This window comes from Mustela nivalis, assembly GCF_964662115.1.
Source record: "Mustela nivalis genome assembly, chromosome: 5".
Lineage (NCBI taxonomy): Eukaryota > Metazoa > Chordata > Mammalia > Carnivora > Mustelidae > Mustela > Mustela nivalis.
The window spans coordinates 92,007,288-92,034,806 of NC_139024.1; the positions used below are offsets into that span (position 1 = coordinate 92,007,288).

Genomic DNA, 27,519 nt, shown 5'->3' on the forward strand with positions numbered 1-27,519 from the left:
GAACTATACAGGAGGGGAAAGAGGTGAGAAAGCTTGTAAGAAGTAAAAGAGGGAAGGATGGGAGCACCTCTCTCTTGGACTTGGCACATTGTTCTCTATTTCGTCAAAGCAGGAGGGCACTTTCTCAAGAGTTGCTACTGGAGATCCTCCCACTACCCCTTCTAGAGGCGAAGCTCCAGAACAGATGAACTATGAGCTTGGAGGTTAGATACAGTGTTTCTAGTTTCCTATTCAAGCAAAGGGCAAAGGAACAGTACTGACTTCAGCGAGGTTAAGTACTCACCAAATAAAAATGATCTCACGGTATATTTTAAATTCCAGATTCCAGAAAAAAATTTAAGATGTGACATTTACTTTTGTTTTGTGATACACCCACAGTGAAGGAAACTCAGCCCCTCTGCAAAGGGCAAGCTATTTAGAAAAGCAATTCATGGATACGGCTAAGCGTGTTAACACAGTATTTTGTGGAATTCAATAAACCTTGGAAGAACACTTTCGCTTTTGAGGAAAATTATATGACTTAGGATGTTTTTGGTTGCAAGTGACAGAGATCTCACATCTGACTGGTTCCTATATTGAAGGGAATGCACTGCTTTATGTACCTGGAAAACAGAGCTGACGCTGGCCTTGGGCAGAGATCACTCCAGCAGCTCAGCGATGTTCCCAGGGAGGCAGTTTGCCTCTGCTGCACTGTTCTACGGTACCAACTGCATCCTAACACTGCCTGCTTTTATCGTCTCAAAATAGCTGCCAACAGTTTTGGGGGCCAAATGCTTCTTTATTCACATCCCATAAGGAATGATTATGTTTGACCCACAAGTCTCAACAGAAAGCTTGGTAGTTCATTACACTGCTTAAAACATACACCAACACTGAAGCAAATCACGGTGGGAAAGGAGGGCAGGGACAGGGATGGGATTTACAGATGGGCTAAGGGAACGGGGCTCCATTCCTATGGAGCTGGGGGTGGAATCAGCACCCCCAAATCCCATGGATGCCCAAATGAAAGAGAAGCCTATTAGGAAGGGAAGAGAAGGCATTAGATGATGCGGAGACAATAGCCCATGGGCAGTACAGCAACACCGTCAAGTTTTAATTCCGTCCTCACTTCCTAGGAATTAAACCCTCTTTCTGATCAGGTGGCTTCGAACTGGTTCAAAAGCAGTCGCTGAGTTGGATGAGGGGAGAAAGCCCATCAAAAAAAAAAAAAAAAAAAAAAAAGAGGGGAGAGCAGTAGAAGATCCCCCCCCCCCCCACATACCCCCGGCCGGGGCAAGAGTGCCCTTTCTTCCTCTCCATAGATACAAACCCCATCCTGCTATTCTGTGTTCCACGGAGGAGCTGGAGATCTAGTTTGTAAACAGAAGGAAAAGAGGGTCTTCTCTGACATGTTCTGCTCAGAAATGAACATGTTTTATTTTAGAAGCACTTGGACCCAAGTATCAAAAGTGAGTCTTGAATTGCTTCTTCTGTTCTTGACACACTTAAATCTTAGCCTCATAATGAAGTGTCAAAAAGAAATGGCTGGGAAAGGAATGATTGCGATTTTGCCCATGATTTCTGGGCTCTTTCCAGTAAGTCACTGCTCCTCAGTAAAGCCGTAAGAGAGAGAAGCGGGGCTAAAAATTCATCAAGGGTTCTGGCTGCCTGACTCTGTCTTGGAATTAACCACATCCACCCCTTCCCACCCTCACTCCTAACCCTTTTTTATAGGCCCTCCAGGACATGTGCAGAGCACAGTGAAAATGTTAAGAAACAATTAGATACATAAATACAGTTTGTTCAAGTCTACTTAACAACCAGAGTCAAGGGGATGCGTTTGTTTATGTAACAAATTCCTTACAGTAAACTGAATTTGCAACTTCTCATGAAATCCATAGAGACTGACTGTGCTCGCTCCTCAAAAGCAATCAGCAATTTCTAAGTATACAAGTACTTCTCAAAGTACTGCAAGGCTATTTTACTGAATAAGGCACAATTATTAAGATTGTATTATCGTTCAAATGCACAAGTAGAAGCAACAGTATGCAGAGCTTCACAAACCCCAACATACGGATACATTGAGTTCCATTCCATTCCTGTGAGTGCTTGCTTTTCTTCCTCCCCTCAGACTTTGTAATCACTGTCCCTCGCCCTCCGGAGGTATGCTTTCCTCTGGCTGCTTACCGAAGATTCCCATCTAGTCCCTAAGGCCTTTTCTAATCTTCCTCAAAACTCCAAAGGTGGTTATTATGTATGTATGTCATCTGGCATTTCTCACCAGTCAGTGTATGGTGTTAAGAAGAGCTTGTTTCTCTAGGGGTGCCTGGGTGGCTCAGTGGGTTAAGCCTCTGCCTTCAGCTCAGATTAAGATCTCAGGGTCCTGGGATCAAGTCCCACATCGGGCTCTCTGCTCAGCAGGGAGCCTGCTTCCTCCTCTCTCTCTGCCTGCCTCTCTGACTACTTGTGATCTCTGTCAAATAAATAAAATCTTAAAAAAAAAAAAAAGAGCTTGTTTCTCATGTTGCTCCGTCTCATCTCCCCAGCTACATTATAAGTAACTCAAGAATGTTATGTGTCGGGGCACCTGGGTGGCTCAGTGGGTTAAAGCCTCTGCCTTTGACTCAGGTCATGGTTCCAGGGTCCTGGGATAGAGCCCTGCATCGGGCTCTCTGCTCAGAAGGGAGCCTGCTTCCCCCCTCTCTCTCTGCTTGCCTCTCTGCCTACTTGTGATCTTTGTCTGTCAAATAAATAAATAAAATCTTAAAAAAAAAAATCTACATTAAAAAAAAAAAGAATGTTTTGTGTCTTTGAATTTCCCCAGTGGTTCCTGAAGTGACTTAAGACTAAAACTTCCTTGAGGGAAGGCAATTCATCCCTTATTTTGTTTTCCAAGGTAACTCCTAGAACCCTATTCTGCCAGAGAGCATACTCTCAATAAATATTTACTGAATGAAAGAATAAACATACTAATATCAGGTGCTTCAGAGATACCTGTCAGGTTGAACACTACTACTACTGATCTACTATAAGCTGGACCTATGTTTGAACTAATTTTCCCATTGCTGGGTGATTTTCATTAGTAATTCATTAGTAATTCAAGACAAGACCATGACTTGTACTAGTACTGCCCAAGGATATAAGAAGGACCCAAAGGCCCACAAAAAAAGTTGAGGTCACTTTCTACTCCTGAGGAATCCATACTTCATTTCCATCTCTCAAGCACTTACTACACCCTCTTCCTATCCAAGCAAGCTTAAGTAAGTGAGGTATCTTGCCAAAGATCAGGGCTATTGTTTTACACTGGAATGTAACCCATATCAATGACCACAGTGAGACAGTCAACCAGGCATCCTTTTGCAGGGATGGGAAGCAAGGGAAATTAAGGCTGTTGGCTGGTGGGGTGGGGAGGCGGGTTTGCAATAGAGCAAGCACATTCCTTTGTGCTGAGATCATCCACTCTCACAAACCCACTCAACACTGGAAATCCCATTCTAGTCCTTCATCTAAATTCACAGTTTAAGAGGAGAACGTCCACTGCAAGGCAACTCCTTATTCTGCTTGCTCCCATTGCTGAAGAAATCTGCTAGCTCTTGCTGCTTTTCCCTGTTTTTCTGCAAAACTACTGGACTTCTTCAGCAATAGAATTACTGGGAAGAGTTCCCTTCCTTCCTGTATCCAAGGGCTTCCCAGCAATGGGGAAGTACCTAACAAGGGGTTCTTCCTCCAAAACATATTTCTGGAATTCCCATTATTCAGAGCAAGAACAATATTCTTGCATTCTGATTTTTGGTTGGCAGCTGATAGCAGCACTGAATACTTATTTACTAAATTCAGCAAAACCTTCTGTGTTCATTAATGAGAGGGGTCCTCATAATGCCTCAGTGGACTGAACTCCAAGGCGTGACAGCTGCAAAGCCATAAGACTATGCCTTCATGATGAACTTTGATTGTCAGCTACTTTAAAGGCAATTTTCTCTGACTCACTAAGTGTTTGGTGGATGAGAAAATAAATTGGCTCTTAGTAGACAAATTTAGAATGGGTGCAATTTTCTGAGGATTATACTAAAGATCTGTGGGATTAAATTTCTAGTGAAAAGATCCATTTTGCTAGAACAGTGTCCAAATGGAGTCCTTCGCTTTCCTGAAAAATTCTGCTTTGTCTGTCTTTAGGAACAATGTTTCATGGGTTGGCTACTTAAAATTAATAACAGAAAAGTTAAGGACTTCTAAAAGCAGAAACAATAGAAAAACTAGACTATGGAGGTTTTATTTATTGTTACATTTATTCAACCTTCAGATTTGACCTATAGAATTTGGTTATAGGATTCATATTTTGCCACATCTCAGACTAGTTTTCAAAGGAAAACGTAACACCTTGTCCACTAAACTTTCTCTTGCTCCTGATTTCTCGATTTCCACATCTTCCAGCCACCTACCTTCAAGCCACAGCCCTCCACAAATCCTTCCCTTTGATCAATCCCATTTCTAATTATTTTCCAAATCTGGTAGATCTTACCACCCCATGTCTCTCACATGTAATATAAGCATGATTATATAAACTAAGGCATGCCCTACTCTAATCTTTTCTATAAAAATACTTTTAATGACCCTGTGTCATCATACAGCAGCAATCATAATATTTTGTTCTCATGAGGTAACCCATCAGAAGCCATGGTAGACATTCCCACAAAGACATCGCACAATACAACTGGCCAACCAAATGAAACGTGGACTCCTGGATCTCCCTGTAGTTTGATAATAAAGAAAAGGGGGATTAAGCCAATGTTTTCCCCTTCAGAGCCATCATCTTTCTTAGACTTTCTGGATAAACGTGGCTCAGCTGTCTCACTGACCTTCCAGGACACTGGTACTTCCCGCTTCCAAATGCCAAAAACCAGTCCAAGAAAGCGTGCTTCTCTAAATTTGCCTTTTTCCAACGTTCCTGTGGGAAGAAAGCATTTTTTTTTTCCAAATCAGCCTTATATAAATAAGCTTAACTTTATTTCTCTAGGCTAAAAATGACTTTGTACAGCTAATCCTCGCATATAAAGTTGCAGGGCTGTTGGTAATTTTTTTCCAACCTGTTATTAATATCAGACACAATTGTGTTTTTGGAATGTGAACCAATAAATAAAAAGATTTAAAAAGAATTCTGTTAAGTGGTAAATGTAAATGATAAGGTAAATCAGCCACCTCAGAGGAATTGACCTCAGAAAAGGAAGATTATTTATAATAAGGTCTCAGTCCCCATCACAGAATTGCCCTCAGTAATAAATTCAGTGAGTTACTGGCAGCCCTGCTTAGTGGAGGGAACTTGGAATGTGAAATGAATACATCTGGGTGCCATTTTTAAAAAACTTTTACCTAAAGGCAGAGAATGGATTAAATGAACTCTTAAGATTCTGCTCAGCCCTGTAACTCCCCAATCTTAAGCAACAGTAAAGCAGTTTTAATCTGCCTTGTTTTTCTTTTGTTATACTCCTTGGAAACCAATAACAGGAGCAACAGCCTGATGAATAGAAGTCTTCTATCAGAACTAGACATATTTACTTTAATGTACGTTGCGGCTTTCAGATCATTTATTTAAAATTAGGGAATTTTATTCCAAAAACTTTTCTATCTCATTTATGTTATACCATCCATATTATAAGTCTAATTCTTCCTTTAGAGTCAACTTGGTTGTTAGTTACCAGAGAATAGGGCTGTTTAATGATAGAGTGATAGTTAATCTATGAATTCATACTCCTGGCATAAAAGAAATTAAAATAAAAGGACAAAGTATATTGAAAGTGATAACTTACAGGTTTGAACAATTCAGGTTCAGGAAAATATTTCGGATTTCTATGCAGCCAAAATGGAGACAACATCAACAAGTCACCAGAAGGAACAGTGTAATTCTATGATAGAAAAATCAGTTTTGAGTTATTTTTTGAAATCTGCTTTCAAGAGAGTTTGGGTCATTAAAAATAATGCTCCAACTATATTGTAGAGAAGACACATACATTTTATAATCAATGGTAAGAAAATCTTAATTCTTTCCTGGAAAGATAATTTCTATTTTCCAATTTAGGCAACGGCTGTGTTCTAATTCTGATGATCAGTTACATGTGTCTATAAATTTGGTTACACAAGGGAAAAATATTAGATAAATGAGATAAATGAGAAAATTTTAGAAACTAGTATATGCCTGCTGTGGTGCAGCTTTTGATGTTTGAAATTGGGGTTTACAGAAGTGCTTTTGGTGATGGGAGCCACAGTGGACTTCCAGGTTGTGGTTCTGGAACAGGAAAATCTGAGACCGGACCCTGGCCACAGTAGCACTGAGGATAGGGCAATGGGTGTTCTGTCCCTACGACACTCATGATAGGGCCTGGGAAGAGGGAGTGGATTCTTTCAATCTCTCCCTCTTTTTTTTTTTTTTTTTTTTTCCTCACTCCTGAAGCAACTGTTAGGGCAGAAAGAATATGAAGACAACTGGTTAGGAAGACATAGGGCAAAGCAAGTGTTGTACATTTCTTTGGTTGATTTTGTGTTTGGAATCACTGTGGCTATGGGACTCAGGCTAAGCAGTGTGTTTCCTCAAGCAGGAGAGTCTGCATTGTCTTTCCCCATTTATGTTATTGGAGGTTTTCATGATATATAAATCACCCTTACTTCATCATGTTCAGGAACCATAGGGCAAAGAGCTCTCCCATGGGGTGTAACCACTAGATGGCTATCAACTTTACTGAGACAGAAACATTTTATTAGTAACTCCCACAGCCAATTATTGGAAGCCATGTATCTATTTAACCTTGCAGGATTTTGAAATGTCCTCAAGATATCTGCAAAACACTTACCTTATGAAACTAGAATATGAGCACCTTACAAATAAAAATATGTCTTTTTATGGTAGCAGGAAGTGGTGTATGGGAAAGGGTCATCATTTTCTTTTTGTTATTAGAGGTGGGGAAGGGGCAGAAGGAAAGGGAATCTTAATTAAGCAGGCTCCATGCCCACCATAGAGCCTGACATGGGGCTCCATCTTACAACCCTGAGATCATGACCTGAGGCAAAACCAAGAGCTGGACACTTAAACAACACAGGCACTCAGGGGTAATCATTTTTTAACGAAAAAGAAGCTCTGTTGGCTCCTGTGGGGGCTGAATATTGCTTGAGGCTTGGCAATTGCAGTCCCAGGAGCAGCGGAGAGAGCTCTCAAACTGGGAAGAGAGCGAGGATTATGCTGGTGCCGTCCTTCCATTTTTAAAGTAAACGAAGACTTGTGAGATCCCAAGCCTGTTTCTTTTTCCACTGCTGGAACTTAGGTTAGAGAGCTCATGGCTGACTCAGACTGGCTGCTGAGGGCCCAGATGTGTGTTTGGAGTGGGGCTGGGCACAGCCCTGGGACAGAGCTGCAGGCAGGTCAATGTGGGCCCTTCCCTTCCTTACCAAATAGTTCCCTTTAGTGGCTGTTGACCCATAATTATAACTTCGAGACTGCCGGCTGCCACAGCCTACAACACAGGCTAGTAAATTCCTTCAAATGGGATCTCAGAATTAACACTAGCCATATGGAGGAGACCAGAAAGAAGTTCCTGTCACAGCAGCAACTACCAGGGTGATGACTGGCATAAAGAGCCTGAGATAGAGCCCCAAGTTGGGCTCCATGCTCAGTGTGGAATTGGCTTGAGATTCTCTCTCTCCCTCTCCTTCTGCCCCTCCCCCTGCTCATGTGTGCTCTCTTTCAAAATGAATAAAATCTTGAAAAAAATTTAGAGTATAAACTTTTGCATAAGAAATGCTCATCAAAATTTTAGAAAATTGAGAGTAATAGAAAAAGCTAGAAAACCACCAGAGTGCTAACAACAAAAAACAATCATCTACTGGCTAGACTTCCCTCTAGTATTTTTACTTAACAGTTTAGTGTTTTGTTGTTAAATGTATTTTTATCATGCTGAATAGTTAATTTTTGAATCACACTTGGTTCACCTAATTTTATAGCCGAAGTATTTTTTCCTTTGCATTGTAGACACATTGTGAAGTTTTTTTTTTTAATATAATTTTTTATTTTTATATAAACATATATTTTTATCCCCAGGGGTACAGGTTTTATCTCCAATGTCTGTTTAATCTTTTACTGGGTAGATTAAACCATAAATAATTTAATCATGCCCTAGGGTTTTTTTTTCCTATAATAAATAATGCCATCCAAAGCATCTTCTTCCGCAAAGCCTTTTTCATGTAAAATCTTTTAATAAAGATGTGCAATTCCTTTTGCGCAAATGTTCCTCAAAATCTTGTGCCTAAATATGTTTCTACCTATAATATATGAATGTCAATTTCTTTGCCCTCTTCTCTGCTAGCCTGACATTTTTAATAGCTAATTTTGGTTGCTGCAAACATTTTTATGTTTCTGTTGAGCATATTTCCATGTGAAGTTATTTTCTCCTATGAACTCTTGTGTTTATGTATTGTCCTCATTAATCTATGTGAGATTCATGCTTTACTTACTGATCTGCGAGTTCTTTAAATATTAAAACTATTTACCCTTGTGTCGTACTTATATTAACATTTGTTCATAATTTTTGGTTTACATTTAACTTGGATTATACCTTTAAAAAATACATGTTAAATTTTAATATGATACATTCAAATCTGTTCATCTTTGTGGTTTCATTGATGAATCCTAAGCCCTTTTCTCTTTAACATAGTGGTTCTCAAAGGCAGTATAGAAACTTCTAGGAGTTCTCAAGACCTTTTCAGAAGCTTTGCGAGGTCAAAAGTCATTCTTGGGTAAAAGACTCATTCAAAGTATAGGACAAACCAAAGGATTTTCATGTAACTGAGTACATAAAACTCATTAATATTTCAGATTGCAATAAACTTTTAAGACACTCCCACTGTTGGGAGCGGGCGCCTGGGTGGCTCAGTTGGTTAGGAGTCTTCCTTCAGCTCCGGTCATGATCCCAGGGTTCTGGAATGGAGCCCCGAGTTGGGCTCCTGGCTCAGTGGGGAGTCTGATTCTTGCTCTCCCTCTGCCCCTCCCCCTGCTCATGCTCTTTCTCTCTAGCTCTCTTTCTCAAACAAATAAATTAAATCTTTTTAAAAAAGAGAGAGAAAGTTCCACTATTGAGTTTCAGTGAGGCATGGGAGAACAGCCATATCTGAAGAAGCTATTGTAATACCAATTCCTTTTCCAGTGACATGTCTGTGTGAGGCTGGATTTTCTTCATTTCCATGAACGGAAATGATATATTACAACAGATTGATTCCAGGCACGTTTATGGGAACCCAGATGTGTTCTATTAGCAAGGCATTAGACAGATTTGCAAAAGCTTAAAATGATGCTATTCTTCTACATTTTTTATGTTTTGGAAACTACATTTATGTTTCATAGAACCATGCTATTATTTTAACATGTAGTAAGTTCCTTGTTATCTTTTTATTTGCCAAATAAACTTTATAATAATTTCTCAGCTTTAGTTTCTAATAAAGTTAATCTCAGTAGATATAATTCGCATAGATAAAACTCTTTGGGATTCTCAATTCTAAGCGTACAAAGCAATGTTGAGGAAAAAAATGCCACTTTTTAGCAGTCGTCCCAAAACAGATATTAATCTCTTCCCCCTTAACTGACTTATAATGATTCATTTATCCTATATTATGTTCTTACGTACAAAAGGGTTTCCTTCTCTGGTATCTATCCAGTCTGTTATACTGATACTGAACATCTAGTCTGACACCAATATCATACCATTATATTTTATTTCACACCATTTTAATTGATGTAGTTTTATAACATGTTTTAATACCTTGAGAAGATAATTAATAGTCTTTAATCATTCATATTTTCCAACACTTCCTTGTTTATTCTTTTCTGGGCATTCTTGCCGATTAACTGTGTACGAAAAGTACAACACCTTGAAAAGAGAATACTGGTAGAAGTTTAAAAGTTTTGGAAAGATAAGACAATAAAGAAAAAGAAGGAATAGAATAAGTCAAAGAAAGTGGGTAGTATAGTCTGTTTTAATCTGTTCCAAAAATATAGAAGAGAATAAGTACAGAAGCAAAAATAAACAATGAGACCATGTTCAGACAATATCAAGAAAGAGCAGGAAGAGAGCGCCTGCAGCATTCCCAGCAAGAAACTCTGACCTGTTGTCCAATGGGGGAGAAAACTTGAACCTCTGCCAATGCTTGACACAGATGACCTCATTTGAAATGTTTTTATAGTCCTAATTTCTGGGAACCCATTAATATGTTCAACAGACATTCCACCTGTTTTAGAAAATTTATGAAGGTTGAAAGGACCATGTTGTATGAATTCATACTAAGGAATTAATTATTATTGTGTACCAGGATTTGACTATACAGATGCCTATCTTTGCACTGTTTATAAACAACTGGAAGCCACACACATTTAGGAATAGGGAACCGATTTAAAAATCAATACTATGTCCATGATTAAGTTATTATGCTATAATTCAAAGTGGTGTAGATGTCTTTTATTGAAATAGAAAACTTTGGTGAACTACTATTAACATAAAAGCAGATTATGAGAAAATTAGCATAATATGGCATCAACTGAATTTTTAAAACATAGAGACTACAGGGGAAAAATCTGAAATTATGAGAATGCCAAGTGCTCTTAGTGGTCATCAGACTTGTAAAATTTTAAGCAAACTTTATATCCTTCTTTTACTTTTTTTAAAAATTTTTTTATTTTTTATAAACATATAACATATTTTTATCCCCAGGGGTATAGGTCTGTGAATCACCAGGTTTACATACTTCACAGCACTCACCAAAGCACATACCCTCCCCAATGTCCATAACCCCACTACTTTTTTTTTTAATAAATGGTTTCCTTCTTAAAAATAATTACTATAATTTATTTATGTAATAATTTTTTAAAAAGCTGTGCAGGTTGTCATTTTCAAAGTTGAAGCCTCAACTCTGAGGGGAGAAATTCACAGGGATTAGTGTACGCTTCCTCGGAGGAAAGTTTGTGTTTATTTTATTTATAAAAGAAATAGTAAGTAAAGAAGACCCTGCTGCACCTTTTACAAATATTAAAAGGTATTTTGAAAAATAAGGAAAGGAAGTTCTGGAGTATTCTTGGAAGATGGCATCCTGAATACATGTCTCTTGATTGCCCATTCACTAAGAGAGCCATCACAAGGGCCTAGAGTGAGCCTGGATCCATCTGGGTCTCATGTCCTCTAGGAAGAAACTGTGAGTGTGAGGAAGTGGAGGTAAGAGACTATGATTGCTTTATAACTTTTCTAATTGCTTCAGACATCAACTACTTTTAATAAAAATTTTTATTGGGAATTCATAATGTTGGAATTATGAAACAGTTCAGTTGTATAAGAGAATTATATGCAGTGAATTATAAATGGCTTATTGCCTCCACTACTAAAACACATTTCAAGAATAATCATTAAAAAAATTTACTATGCACAAAGATGCAAATAAATACCACATTAAAATAACCACAAAGGAAAACAATCTAAACTCTCAAGAGTTAGGCAATAATTAAATATTTAAGCTATCAATTCAGTGGCCTATTATAAAGCCATTGAAATAAATATTAAGACTCTGGATGTATGAAAAGTATAATAATGTTTAAAAAATGTTTAAATCAAAGATTTATACTATGATGAAACATAGATTTCTGTATTGATGTCAAACAAGGAGCATGTCAGATAAATAAATGATCACTGGGGTTATACGGGCACAAGTGTATATGTGTGTGCCTGGGTTTGAGTCTGGGTGTTTCTTTTGGTAAAGTTCTCGAATGAGTAAAATTACCTTTAAGAAAATAAGAAATGTTAATGGCCACAACAAATTCATAACCTGAGATCAAAAAGGGGAAATGAGAGAAAAAGAAAAGAGGGAAAACATACTGCTGATTTTTCTTTTTCCAGTCTTCCTCTCTCTCTCTCTCTCCCTCACACACACACACACACACACTACACACAAAGAAAAATAAAGAAAGCAAAAGAAGGAAGGATGGAAGGATAGAAGAATGGAATGAAGGAAGGAAGGAAGGAGAAAGAGAAAGTAGGGAGGGTAGAAGAGAAAAAAGGAAGTAAAGAAAGGAATCTGAGTGTTCATGAGAAAGGGGGCAAGACAAGCACACAGTATTTTTTAAGTGATTGTCATGATATAGAAACCAGACAAAACAGTGCAAAAGAAAGAAAGGAAAGAAAAGGAAAGAAAAGAAAAGAAAGAAAAGGAAAAAAAAAGAAAGGAAAAGAAAACTCATGAACGGAGATGCAAAAATATCCTTAACAAAATATTAGTAAAAACAACTTTAACAATGTATAAAAAGGACTATACATCATGATCAAATGAGATTGATTCCAGGGATGAAAGGCTGACTCAATATTCAAAAATCAATAAATGTAATCCATCACAACATGCTAAAAAGAAAAAGCATATGATTATATCTACTGATGCAGATAAAGTGCTAGACAGAATCCAATACCCATTCATACTTAAAATTCTCAGCAAATTAGAAATAGAGGGATATTTCCTCAACTTGATAAGAAGTATCTACCGGGGCTCCTGGGTGGCTCAGTGGGTTAAAGCCTCTGCCTTCAGTTCAGGTCATGATCCCAGGGCCCTGGGATCGAGCCCCGAATCCAGCTCTCTGCTCAGCAGGGAGCCTGCTTCCTCCTCTCTCTCTCTCTGCCTGCCTCTCTGCCTACTTGTGATCTCTGTCAAATAAATAAATACTTGTGATCTCTGTCAAATAAATAAATAAAATATTAAAAAAAAAATGAAGAATCTACCAAAAACCTATAGCTAACATCTAGCCTAATAGTGAAAGACTTACCTCTCAGATCAGGAACAAGCAAGGATATCTGTTGTCACTACTATCATTCAAACTACTATCATTCAACATATGTTCAAACTACTATCATTCAACATATGTTAAATGATAGTAGTGACAACAGATATCCTTGCTTTGGACTTTAGAGCCAGTGTAATAAGGCAAGAAAAAGAAATAAAAGAAGAAAAATATTCTTTACATAGAAACTCTCAAAGAATCTATAACAACAGTTGTAGGATTAATAAGTACATTGAGTTTTGCAAAGTTGCAGATACAAGGTGTACACTTAAAAATCAGGTGCATTTCTAAAAACAGGTAATGTACAATTGAGAATCAAAAACTTTTAAAGTACCATTTATAAAAAGCTCCAAAATAACTGAAATACTTTGGTATAAATATAATAAAGCATGTATAGGATCTGTATACTTAAAATAACAAGACATGTACTAGCAGATAAATAATGTCTGTAATTCAGCTAATTATATGTTAGCTAGGATATTAAATAAAGCTCAATAAAAGTTTAATAAAAATTATAGTATTATTCAGAGTAATAAACACATTCCTTGACTAAATTGCACCCAGTTGTTGGACTATATCTTCTCAAAGCATATCCTTTTATACCCATATTTTTTTAAAAAGACATTTATTTATGAGAGAGTGTAAGCTAGGACAAGGTTTGGGGAGGGACAGAAAGAGAAGGAGAGAAAGAATCTCCAGCACACTCCCCTCTGAGTGAGAAGCCCAATGTGCAGCTTGATCCCAAGACCCTGAGATCCTGAATGGAGTTGAAATCAAGAGTCAGATGCTTAACTGACTGCGCCACCCAGGCGCCCCGTTTTATACTCATATTTTATTTAATAGATTATTTAAAAACAAAAATTATTAAAATCCCACTAAAACTAACTGCTGTGATTTATGTAAGATCTGTTAAATAAGTAATGTCTCCTTTAGATGTAGTAAGTTGCAGTTTTTATAAAAATTGGCTTTTGTTTCTTTTGTGTTCTATTACTAAAAAATTTTCTTGATTTGAATCCAAGCACTCTCAAACTGTATGTAAAAAAGCTAGTAAGAGTTGAGGGCTGAGTAAATGTCATCTATCTGAATAATGCAGGCCCTATATCAAGCCAATCTGAAAAAAATATTTTGTTCTGGCTGATTTGCCAAATATTAAATTGAAGGTCAGCCACATGCACATATCTTTCATGAAGCACTTGAGAATTTTCTCCACTTTGCTCAGAGAAAGAATCTCTCTCCTTCACTCAGCACTGACTGCTAATATCAGTTGCTATTATCCACAGCATTCCTGCTCTCTGTTTCCATAGCTGTTATCTGGGGCATGAAACTACCTTCCAGATATCCAAAAGAACTTTCTTCATACCCTTAATTCCTCAACCTCCTATTGCTCAGGATTACTTATTAGTTGGTTCAGCAGACTATCTAGTCTACCTGTTTGATTTCTATAGGATTATACTAATTCTGATATGAAATTACATAACTAGAATGATTATTAAAGGGATATATTTTAGCTAAAATTATTGTCTACAGATAAATAGCCATATTAATAGATGCTGCTGCACAACTCTTACTAGTAACCTATTCTAACATCATTAGTGCTTCATGGAACCTAATGAGTTATCTAATAATATATGGGCATTGTATGTATTTTTTTCCTTAGAAAGTTGATTACTTTTTTCTCTTTTGATTTATTTTTAAAATTTAAGTTCAATTAATTAACATATAATGTATTATTGGCTTCAGAGGTAGAGTTCAGTGATTCATCAGTCTTATATAATACCCAGTGCTTGTTCTTAAAACCAAAGCAAAGCTCACCAAAATTTTAACTGGCTTCAGCACTTTTCTGGTAATGACACCAGGGGCTCTTAAACGAATGGCTTCTAAAATACACCACTTGATTAGTGGGAGTTTCTTCAAGTCATCCTCAGATACTTTTATCTTATCTTTACCTGCAAAGAGAATTTCAAAAAAAAATTTTTAAAGGTGGACTTAAAGAAAACAGAAAGTGATTTCTTGGAAGCTCATCAACACAGGTTAGAACCTGCCTCCAACCACAACTGTTAGCATTGCCATTACTTTTTGCATACCAAGTTTAGTAACTGAGTGCCTCTTTTTATTGTTTTCCTCTTACCAAGATCAAATGTATGCCCCCCCCCCCCAATTAACCCACTGATTACTTCAAGGTGATGGACTGGGATCCAACTTTGGTCTTCACCTTCCTATGGCTATCAACATCAATGATTAAGATAAGGTCCATTAGAGAGGTGCTCAGTTTTCACTCCTTTCATTCTTTCTTGTCCAAATTCTTCTTCTACTTAAGGAAATAGCAATAAAAGATTGGCATCAGAAGCATAAAGTAAAAAATCTGAGAAGCCATCTCCCTTACTATTTCTACCTCTTCCCTGAGGATTCATTGTTAGTTTTGTCCTTGATTTTTAAGAAACTCTTTTTTTTTTAAAGATTTTATTTATTTATTTGACAGACAGAGATCACAAGTAGGCAGAGACACAGGCAGAGAGGAGGAAGCAGGCCCCCTGCTGAGCAGAGAGCCTGATGTGGGGCTCGATCCCAGGACTCTGAGATCATGACCTGAGCTGAAGGCAGAGGATTAACCCACTGAGCCACCCAGGTGCGCCTGTCCTTGATTTTTCAGCCAGACATTTCAGAAGGCCCAAAAAGAACATGAGGAAAGGGACAATGAGGCACATGCATTACATCTGGAATGAGCTCTCCCTCTAAACATAGGGCATCAAACACTCTAATGTAATATACATACCTCAGCTTATGTTTAGATTGAAGATTGAACCTATAAAAGGATTGGGATGAATCTTTTCTTTTCTTTTTGAAGATTTTACTTATTTATTTGACAGAGAGAGACAAAGCGAGAGAAGGAACACAAGCAGGGGAGTGGGAGAGGGAGAAGCAGGCTTTCCGCTGTGCAGAGAGCCCAATGCGGGGCTCGATCCCAGGATCCTGGGATCATGGCCTGAGCCGAAGACAGATGCTTAATGTCTGAGCCACCCAGGTGCCCCTTGGGGTGAATCTTTTTATGACCCAAAATATGGTTAGGGTCTTTCAGCCCAATTAGATATTTCAGTTAATGGTATTTCAAATGAAATGTTTACATTTTGAAAATTATTTAAAACAACTCAGCTTCCAATTTACTTTTGATAGCATTTGCTTTACAAAATTCAACAACATTGTCAGTTTAGTTAAGTCAACTTTCACATTTGCTTCCCAGCTGTATTGGGAAAGAATGGGTAAGAGTGGAATGTAAGATCTCCAGCCCTGTCTCTCTTAGACTCTGGATAAGGCTAGTTCTAAAGCAAGTCCAGCCTGCAGGAAAGGTTGAGGTGGGTGCTGCCTGGGAGATCTCATCTGTCAGTACATACAGAACTCCTATGTAATCAGAAGCAAATGTTTTCAGTTGGCTTATTGAGCTATAGTTCTATTAGTACCCATAGGGACATCTATATATTCCATTCAACTTGACAGATTCTTGAGCACTGAATCAGGACCAGGAGTTGAGTTAAGCTTTACTAGGGTTACAACACTTAAGGCATTCTTGCAATACACTTAGTCTACTGGGAGGTAAGAGACAAGCCCACAGTTAGCTGATATACCATGCAAGCAAGAAAACTGTTCTGTGATGTGTAAAATATTCCAATATTTTGTTAAAATATAAAAGCAGGGAGGTTCACGTCCAACTAAAGGAAAAGCAAAAAAACTCTCTGAGTGTCTTCCTCTAAAGCTACAACTATTAGTTCTTTGCAGAGAGTAGACCTTAGCAAATAAATATCGAGTTAACAAATGGTCCAACATCAACATGGGGAGATGAATGAGTGGATATTGTAGGCATAGAAAAGAGGAAGAGTAAAAGGAAGACTGTGGAAAGCTTGGATATGTTCAGAAAATGGCAATGCCTGTAGAGGGCCTAGAAGGTGAGGTAAATGTGATGGAACAGTGACAGGTCCACTGAGGCCATTACAGGCCATCTTCAATGCCATTCTGGAAAATATGGAGACTAGGAAATTTCAGGACTTCCTGTCTTGGGCCAAGAAAGGATGAAAACTTCACAATGAAACAGTGATACACAGCATTGTCCTTTTTTTTTTCCCCCCTCTAAGATTTACTTATTTATTTGAGAGAGACAGAGACAGACAGACAGACAGAGAGTGGCAAGAAGGGGCAAAGGGAAAGGGAGAAGTTGTCCCAAGCAGACTCTTCACTGAGCGCAGAGCCCGATACGGGGCTTGATCTCACAACCCTGAGATCATGACCTGAGCTGAAATGAAGAGCTGGACACTCAACCAACTGCACCACCCAGGCACCCCCACAGCACTGTTCTTTATTTGAACAGAATTTGAACTTCCTTCTGCTCATTTGCTCAGACCTAAGTGACCTAAGACTACAAATGACCTCTCGGACTTCTTGTTTAACCTTCACAGACAGTGTCTCACAAAACTGTTGCTTTTGCTTTCCCATAACAAGGATTGGAAAATAATAGGCATGCTTTCTGCATCTTCACAACCTAAATATAAGTTTTTCCAAATTGTGTTCTATGAAAGAACATGTGCAAGATGTTAAATATTTACAGCAGGAAAAAGGTTTTATGGCCCACCAAGTACCAGGAAATGTTAACATTCTACGGGTGACTCACTGAACACATTAACGTATTATAGGTTTTGAGAAATCCCATAGTAGAGACCACTATTTATGCCAACATTCCCAAACTTTTTAAAACTTAAAAACTCTTTAAAACTTACTATATAAGCATCATCAATAGCTCTTTAATGAGGACATAAAAGATCATTAGCTGTATAATGTAATGGCTATGGGTCCTCTCTAAGACAATTCTTCAAAAACAAAAACAAAAATAACAAAAACCAACCAACCAACCCTGGTTTTCATTTGTTTGAGCATTAGCAGCACATACCATATGCCTGGGCGTGCCTGTGGCCAAATTCCCTAACAAACAGTTACTACAAGCCAAAGGAATTATTACCATCAGAAAACTATCTTGATATGCCATGGAAAGCTAATGGCACCAAAATTTTACTTCTTCCTACTTTTCTTGAAGTATCCCTGTACATTTTAAGCTAATTCAGAAAAAATAATTTAGAAAATCTATGCTTGGGATGAGAAATTCTTCATTTGAAAAAAGGAACTGAGTTGTTGCATAGGCCAGAGATACCACTATTCAATCAAATGAACAAACATTTATTTGGCATTTATTTAGTGCAGAGCAAAATGTTAACTAAGCACCAAAGGGATATAAGAAATTTAAGTTTGAAGACAATAAAAAGACAATTAATTCTCAAATTAAAGAAAAAGAAGGGTAAATTCTTTCCCCAGACAGTGTTAAAATGAGGAATTCTGAGGTTCTAATTTATGAGTTTATAAACGACATACAAATTTAAGACACTGTCTAACATCTGTTAAATGTTCAATACAAGTTGGTATCTATTACTGTTACCATTATTATTAGTGTGAATTTAGTACTGACTCTCTAGAAGATTCACTTTTGCTCCATAGCCGATAAAGAGATTCTTTCCCCTGAAACCTCAGTGAGGAGAGAAGCTACAGTCTGAGAATCTATCCAGTACTAACCAGACCCCGCATCTGAGGAAGTCTTTCCATCATTCACCCAGCAGACAGTTAGTGAGAACCTCTGAGCAGTGTCCAAGTGCTGAGGATGAAGACGAATGAAAGAGCCCTGGCTCTTAAGGAGTTCACAGTCTGATAAAGAAGCAAAGAACTAAAAATAGTAAACATGGGGTAAGTGTCCCTGCACTGAAGCATGCAAAGTGCTGTGGGACACAGTGGTGACAGTGATCAGACTGGGGTTGGTGGGGAGGGGTGGTTGCAAAGGAGAGATCAGAGAGGTTTCTCAGAAGAAGTAAAACCAGAACAAAGGATTGAATATGCCAAAACGAAGGACATGTACACAGAAGAGAAATTCAGCTGGCTGGAATAGAGTTCAGGGCAGGAAGTCATGAGACCAAGTGACTTCAGTGCTCCACTGCAGTCCCAGGCTGCCCATACCGGCTAAAGCCAGAGCTAGGGACAGGTGGCTCCTTTATCCAACCTCTGAGTGTGCCCTGGATGTGCCCCAGTTTCATTTCTGGGCTTTCCTCTCTCGTCTAGGCAGATTCTTTCTCTTGGGAATTCAAATAAATATCTTCTATAAAATACCATCAATGGGCTGTTTATATCAAGAATTTTACCTTCTGCCTATGATTACCTTCCTGAATTCCATCTTATTTTTATCCAATTGGCTTCTTGATAGCGTTGCTTGCAGGTCTAAAAGACATCCTGAAGCATGCTTTGGTCAATACAGAACTCTTTATTTTCTCCACTGAAATAAAGCTTTTCCTCCCTTGGTCTTGTTATTACTGAAAATGGTAGCAAAATGTGTCTAGTTGCTCACATCCAACACCTGGGAGTCATCCATAATTCATCCCTTTCCCTTTTACTCCCATTTAATTAATCACCAAAACCTCTTGTTCCTGTTCACAAAATGGATCCTACCGCCATTCACATCACTCCATCTCCAGAGCTACCAGTCTTGTCCAAAGGCACCATCATTTCTCTGCTGCGCCAGGTGATAGCCACCATCACTCTCCCTGCTCCCACCTGGCTCTGCTATAATCCTTATGCAACTCAGACTTAGTCAGTACCCTGTGCAGATCCCATTAAGGGCTTCAGTGCTATTTAGAATCAAATCCAAAGTTCTTACTTTGGCAAATGAAACCGCATCTAACCCTCTCATCTCACACTGAATCCTGGGGGCTGTGTGACCTTTATAAGTGATCCAACCTCTTTGTGCCTCAGTTTGCTCACCTATAAAATAGGAATAATTAAAGTATCTGCCTATAAGGTTGTTGTGAGTAAAGCTCTTACAGCTATGACTGGCACGTGGCCAAAACTCAGTAAATGCTACTGTCATCATTATTATTATTTCTTTTGCCTTATTCCAACTGTTTGAAAGGCTAGCTCCTTCTTATCCTTCAGACCTCTGCTAAAATATTTTCTCCACAGGAAGCCCTTCCCTTACCAGCTAATGTCTTCCAAATCACTAGCAGGTCATTTTGCTTCCTTTAATACTCCTGTTAATATAAGAAATAATTTGGCTTATTGTTAACTGATGGATATGAGCCCATGTTTTTCACAATCTTGTTCTTTCTATTTTTTGATGTATCCCTAGTATCTAGAACACTGTCTGGCACATGGTAGGCACTTGATATATTTTTATTGAATGAGTAAATAGATGAATGTCTAAAATAGTGAAGGGATAAATCAATGAAGAAGTTTTTATTTTTTGAAACAACAATGGGAGGGATGCAGAGAAGTCAAATTTTGAGACATTTCTGAGAGAGAATGTGAGAATCTTCAAGTATATAAGAATTTACTGAGAACTTGGTATATGCTAGACCAGTGGTTCTCAAGCATTAAGCATGCCTCAGTGTGTCTCAGCATTTCCTGGGAGGCTTATCAAAACACAGCTCACAAGGCCCTACCCTCAAAGCTTTTAATTCAATAAGTCTGAAAAGTGGAGCCTAAGAATCTGCATTTCTGGCAAGTTCTCAGGTGTATGGAGGCTGCCGGCCCAGCAACCATACTTTAAGAACATTGTCCTAGACTGAAAGAAGTAGAAGAAATGCTCAAATTTTATTAAATAACCTGGGTTTAAAATAGTTTTTATTACCAGTTTTTAAATGATCTCTTTAACACAATGGAGGGAAATCTACTTAGTGGGCAAAAAATAAGATTTAAGTCAGAAATTCTGAGTGGATACACAGTTGACCCTTGACCAATGCAGGTATTAAGGATACTGACTGCCTACTCTCCAGTCAAAAATCCATGTAATAACTTTTGACTCACCAACAATTTAACTACTACTAGCCTACTATTTTTTTTTTCCTGAAGATTCATCCGTTCATTTTCAAGACAAAGAGAGAGCACCTGAGCACACATGTACATGAGATGGGGAAGGGGCAAAGAGAGAGGAAGAGAGAGAATCCCAAGCAGAATCCACATTGAGTGTGGAGCCCAACATGGGGCTTGATCTCACAACCTGGAGACCATGATCCCAGCCAAAATAAAGAGTTGGACACTTAACTGAGTAAACCAGCCCCCAATGGCCTTCTGTTGACTGGAAGCCTTATTGATAACATAAACCGCTGATTATATTTTATATATTATGTGTATACTATACTATATTCTTAGAACAACGTAAACCAGAGAAAAGGAAATGTTATTAAGGAAATCATAAGGAAGAGAGAATACATTGACAATATTTAGCGTGTTTATGAATACCATAAGTTTACATCATCTGTTTATAAGGTAAATCATCTGTCTGTCAGTACCTATACCAATATTGTCCAATATATTTATTTAAAAAAAAACCTCATGTACAGTTCAAGCCAATGTTGCTTAAGGGTCAACTGTATTGACACCAAAAGTCACTAGCTTTTATTAATGTCAAAGTACAAGATGGCAAAGGAGTTTTATTTATTATAACCCTAAAACTAAATAATGTGATAATTAACTCGGACCAAACTTTTAATTGGCCCATATTTCAGAAATGGTCCAAAATTTTATCATTTTTATAGCTACAAAGATGCTATCTTCGTCTTAACAAAAATGCCAATGCACCTTCTGGAGGTCATTGACTTGAGCTTACACATAGCCATATATTCATGTTCTGTTTTTCTTCTCCCTTTTATAAGGCCACAGAAAAAAGGCACAGGCTGGCCTGGCCAAATGCATCTTGTCATCTATTTTTGCAAATAAAGTTTTATTGGAAGACAGCAACACTCGTTTGTTTATATATCGTCTAGGGCTGTTTTCACATTAAAATGGCAGAGTGGAGTAGTGGTGACAGAGACCTTATGTTCCATAGAGCCTGAAAGAATTAATATATGGAATAATATAGAAAAAGCTTGTCAATTGCTGACTAACCGGCATCAATTCCTGACTAACATGCTGGTTTGCTCCTCAGTGTACTTCCTTTTGCTTAGAAGTCCAGATTTAATTCTAGTACTATAAATTCTCTGTGATCTCTATTACACATATCTTTTATATAACTAAGTCAACTGGACAATGGTTAGCAAAGAATCTGAATAATCCTGTAGTCTATGGCTACTTTGCACAGAAAACATAAACTGTCTCTTAGGAAAAGAAATGTCTTTGTTTAAAATATACTGGGGTGCCTGGGTGCCTCAGTCAGGTAGGCGTCTGCCTTCAGCTCAGGTCATGATCCCACAGTCTTGGGACTGAGACTCACATCAAGTTCCCTGCTCAGTGGAGAGCCTGCTTCTCTTTTCCCACTGTCTGCCACTTCCTCTGCTTGTCTCTCTCTCTGTCAAATAAATAAATAAAATCTTTAAAAAACATACTGTACTGTAATGGCCTCTAAATCACATTCATAAACAGAGGGCACATGGACACAGTAATGTTAAGGAAAACAATTTTCTGATACTTCCCTATTTACTCTTTTTTAAAATTGGTCTATATAAGAAAAAACTGTGGTTCAGTTCTCGTTCTCCACCTCCCTAATGTAATGAACTTTTCCTCACTTTATAATTTGCCTCCCAGTCATCTTGATATTCACACTGGTGCATTTTCCCTGCAGTATAAAAATTTCTTGAGTGCCAAACAAAAGGACAAGTAGAGAACACATTGTACCAAAAGGAAAAGCCCTTGAAAGCAAAGTAAAGCAAACACAGAAAAGAAATCCTGAAAGCAGGTCCTGTTTCATTTATTTGTCCACTAGCACACAAACCATACTGGCATTTCCATGTTTGTTCACACGTCTATCTTAGAACTCAAAAGTGAGATGAGCATCCGACGACACAATCTGAATGTCCTTGGTGAGACAAAGGGAGAGTCCCTGGCACTGCACAGGAAGTGAGAAGGAACTTGGAATTGCTGGAATCTTCAAGGCAAGTAAGACAAGTCTAGAGACTTGAGAGAAGAGAAGGGACCCAGTTACATAGCACCTAACTGATTACCCAATAGGAGGCCAAGGAAGAGCAATGGCAGGTAAGACTTTTTTTTTTTTCTTTAGATTTTATTTATTTATTTGACAGAGAGAGCGAGAGAGAACAAGCAGGGGGAGCAGCAGAAGGAGAGACAGAAGCAGGCTCCCCACTGAGCAGGGAGCCTGACATGGGACTGTATCCCAGAATCCTGGGATCATGACCTGAGCTGAAGGCAAATGCTTAACCTTCTGGACCACCCTGGAACCCCAAGACAGACAAGACTTTAAAGAATAGAATATTCAACTTGATGTCAATACTCAATTTTAAGTTGTTTCTGGCTGCAACATATTTTTCTCTTCCCTTGTTCCATATTTTTAGTATTTTGAAAAGTTTTCTAAAACATTGTCTTAAGTTAACACTTAGGGAAATAGAAATCTTGTGATGTCCAGTGAGGCAATGCAATACCAAAAAGGGGCAAAATATGCAGAAAGCAAAAGAGAGAAGGAAATGAGAAATCAGCAAAGGCAAAAGCCAGGAGTCAAGAGAAAACTATATGATATACAAGCCTCTACCTCTTCTGCCTCCCCCATTCCTCCCTCCAAGGATTCCTAGAATGCTGGGAAGTGATTAGGACCAATTTCACTTTTATCTTGAAAACCAAGATGGCCCCAGTAAGTGAGGGCTTTCACAAATGAAAGCTACAAATAAATCAGCGGTGACCTACATTTTAGATTTTAAACCTTCATTGAAAAAATTATTTTCTCTATGAAAATCTATTTAGAGAATCTGCATTGGACAATCTCTCTATTCTTTTTTTTTTTTTTTTTTCTGTTTTACTGCAGCTATGAGATACAGAAAATAAATATTTTTCTACTTGATCAAGGATAGATGACTACCAAGGGCCAGGATTTATGTTTAAAATCAGAACTCTACGACTCCAAAGTGACCTACTTTGACCTACATAAGACAGGCATAATTTCAGCCTAAAGAGTTTGAACTCCAAGAATAGTGAAGTGTCTGAGCTCCTTTAATAAATAAGTAAGTAAGTAAATAAATAAATAAAATTAAGTATCCTTATTAAACTAATTGAATTATAAAATGCAAAAAGTGTTTTATATTATATAACAAAAACAAAGGTTTGTTTTGAGTTCAAAATAATATTTAAAGTCTTATATGATATATAAGTTGCTGAAAGAACTTTCTAGGTCCAAGAAGGCACTCCTGCTCAGCGGGCTATATCAGACACTCAGATAGCTTTCATGTCCCTGTAAATGTTCCACTTGACCAGAAACACCCATTGCTTCAGCTGGCCCATGCCAAGTCACGTCTGGGCTCTATATTTATTATTTTCTTGTTTCTTTTCACTCTAAACAAGGTTGATAATGTGGCCCCAGCCAATATTTTCTATTTGTCTCTTCCTTGTTCTTTATTCTTTATCATATAAAACTTTCCTGCCTCCCACTCCATTTTGCGAAAAGGAGACTGTCCATTTCATGAAGTGTTAAATAACCTTTGTTTTTATCAACTAAATTGTGTTATCTAATATTTTTTAAAAAACAAAATGTATGAGAGATACAGAATACCCTTGGAAAATAGATGTTCTGATAAAATATTTTTAGTTTTCACATCCCAGTGTGATGTTGAACAAACAAGGTAGTATTATGAGACTAGACAAAGGAAAAGCAAAGGAAATATGCTAAGTTTTCAAACAACAGCTTTAGGTTAAAGACTTTTCTTATTATAACTCTTAGAAATGTTTCTGTACCCATACTGTGCATATTTCAATGCACCTCTGTGGTTTGCTCTCCCAGCATTTTGACTCTAAAAATAGATGGCTCCATTGGAAGATTGCCAAGGTAATCATCAAAAGAGCTAGAGCCTAATGGGGAATGGGACCAGAACAGAAGACAACCAGGGAAGAAGCTATGGGTGACTGGGGGTAAAATTCAGAAACCATCTGTTTAAGTCTTGGCATAAATGCAATAAAGGTCAAACCACATCTTAGGTTATTTGAAACCAAACAAAAGAAAGGACGATTTTGTATTCAGAAACAATAAAACATTGCTAAAATATAGATGGTTTGGGGATTCCATAGGCATGGTGGCAAGCATGTTACAACACAATCAACCATACGTATTAATCATGTGTTATACTGGAATTCTATTATGTTAGCCGGTAATTCACTCAACATAACATTTGCTTCCTATCTGTTACGTGCCAGCCCAAGCATAGGTGCTCTAACAGGTAGGAGGAGAGTAATACTAATTTATAGACCGTCTACCTGCCCGCTATCAAGCCTCAGAGATAATGTGCCCCAGGAGACAAGCTTGAATGTGTCAGAGCTGCCTTCAAATCTCTGTCCCTGTTTACCGCGACCCACCACTTCCCTTAAGAGGAGAAAGAGAAGAAAGGAACGAGAAAGACACAGCCCTGAAGGACTTTGGACACAAGGACACAAAATACTATCTTTTTATAAATGACAATAATATTAGCTTCACAAGAGAGGAGACAAGCGCCGGAGATGCTCGTCCCCACTTGCCTACGGCTGGGCTTTTGGCTAAGCCTCCATGCTTGAGTGGGACTCACTCAGGCAGAGAGAAAAGCAACTTAAATTCCAAACTTAATCATAAAACTATGATTTCTTGGACTTAAAAAAAGGAACATGACTCAAATAGGATCACTAAAGTCAGTTGTTCTTTGTAGCTCCTCTGGTTCCTTAATATTCCAAGCTTCTTCTCCTTATACACACACACACACACACACACACACACACACACACACCCCAACACACTCAGGTGCACCTGGAAACAGTAAGTGACTAAGTATATAAAATATAAAAATTCTCTATCTATAGCCCAGGAACAACATTACATAAAGATTTAACTAACAATTTTGGGGAAATAATCCCTGTTTGGATGGAAAAGAGGGCAACAGTAGGCATTTGCTGAGTCATTCAGACCTTTCAAGACATAAATCTGAGGAGTCTGAATCAGAAGGTGGGCTTGCAAAGTGCGGGGTAAATACTGAGGAGGCCCCGTGCTCCTCCACAGTGAAAAATAGGTGTGTTGGCCATCCGGGGACCCACGGCAAGATGATGAAGAGCAGATTGTCAGCTCCCACTGAAATGCAGAGTATATCCCTGCGCATTCTACCACCTCTTCCTTTACTTTTGAAAGCATGGATTCCCAGTTCTGTTTGCCTCTCTATGCTAGGAGATCCTCACAAACCGCTGCCTTTTCATAGTCATGGAGCAGCCTGCTTAAGCTATCTGAAGCTCAGGTGTGTACAAAAGGTCACAGCACGCATAAAGGACAATGAGCCTAGGATAGAAGGACATGAGGCAGAAGTTGAAAAATAAAGGAACTGATGTCATAACCTTGAGCAACGATTCCCACCGAAGCGTGACCAAGACATTTGCTTCCCAAATTTTATAATAATTTGTTTAAAAAGAAAAATCAAAGCTAGCATTTACTTTCATCTTATTTAGGGAAATTATATAACCGCTTTGAAAGGAATATCACAGTTCTAAAACTTCTACTCGAAAATAATAAAGCACTGACATCAATTGCTGACAGAAAATAAGGGCAAGAAACTAGCTTTCTGGCATGTTTTCTCAACCAGGGACCTCAAGATAAGCTCCTGGGGGTAAAAAAATCAGTTTTTAGAGAAAAGAGACAAAGCTAAAGAGAACTAATAAATAATTTACAATATTCCAGAGGGGGAAAGAAGTATCTTACATCTACTCCTTCACTTCAGGAATTTTAAAAACTTTATAGGATAAACAATGTTCAAAATTTCAATTTTTAGCCTCTAATTTATTCCAGCAATAATTTCTTATTTACAAAATTGCTGCTGTCTTCCCAGGAGAAACCTATATTTACTGGGAAAAGTTAGCACATCTCAAATAGAGCGAGTAAGAGTGGATAAAATGTCCTGAAATAGATAATACTATTTATAACAGGTTTTATATATCAGATGACCCTATAACAGTAACAGGTAGTAAGAATGTGCTAGTTACAGATTTCTGGAAATTTTTAGTGAGATGAAGATTTGTTTGTTGGCCTGTATCCCAAATGGGGAAAGCAATCACTTTCTACATTTAAAAAGATGTATTATGACTCCTGATTATTGGAAAGGAAAATTAATTTTTAATTTTGGATAAAGATTCCAATGACCTTTCCCATCCCCAAATATGTACCTCCCTCTATTCCTGAGGACTGAGAGATAGTGAGAGAAAGGTCCAGGACAGGCATAGACCAGAATTGAGAAACAAAGGGTAGCAAGGATGGAAAGAAGAAATGATGAAAAGAATTAGAGAGTAAGCAAGGTTACAGAGCGAAGTTGTTTAAGCAAGAAGCAAATTTTGAGGTACTTAACTATTTTGCAAAGCAAGACCCAGATTTTCCCTAATGTGGTGGATTGTATTGGGGCTAGACCTTTTCAGGTAGTATGAGCCCCAAGACCAGGCCCCACTGATATCAGTAGGACACGAGCACACCACAGCCAAATAAATGTCTGTAAACAGGAAAAAAAAATCAATTTAAATGAATTTCTAGAGCAGATTTGAAAGGAATAAAGGAGAGTCAAAGAGTGTGTTGAGAAAGGGAAAGACTGTTTTACTTTTAAGAAGAGAGAGTGATGGAGAAAGGTCAGCGGGTAGTGGGACCTGAGAAACAAATCAGGGGTTCCCTTGTGTGAGAGATCTGAGTTAAG

The 27,519-nt window shown here is 38.0% G+C and overlaps 1 protein-coding gene across 5 annotated transcripts in view; it reads right to left on the reverse strand.

The window, feature by feature from the left end:
- The window catches only part of CYP39A1 (cytochrome P450 family 39 subfamily A member 1), a 96,937-nt gene that overhangs the window by 15,409 nt on the left and 54,009 nt on the right, over positions 1 to 27,519 (reverse strand). For all 5 annotated transcript variants that reach the window (XM_082729690.1, XM_082729689.1, XM_082729688.1 and 2 more), the window contains 3 exons: positions 14,636 to 14,769; positions 5,784 to 5,879; positions 4,836 to 4,924 (listed from right to left, as the gene is read on the reverse strand). In XM_082729690.1, coding sequence (XP_082585816.1) covers positions 4,836 to 4,924; positions 5,784 to 5,879; positions 14,636 to 14,769 — 319 coding nt within the window. The remainder of the gene's footprint in view (positions 1 to 4,835; positions 4,925 to 5,783; positions 5,880 to 14,635; positions 14,770 to 27,519) is intronic.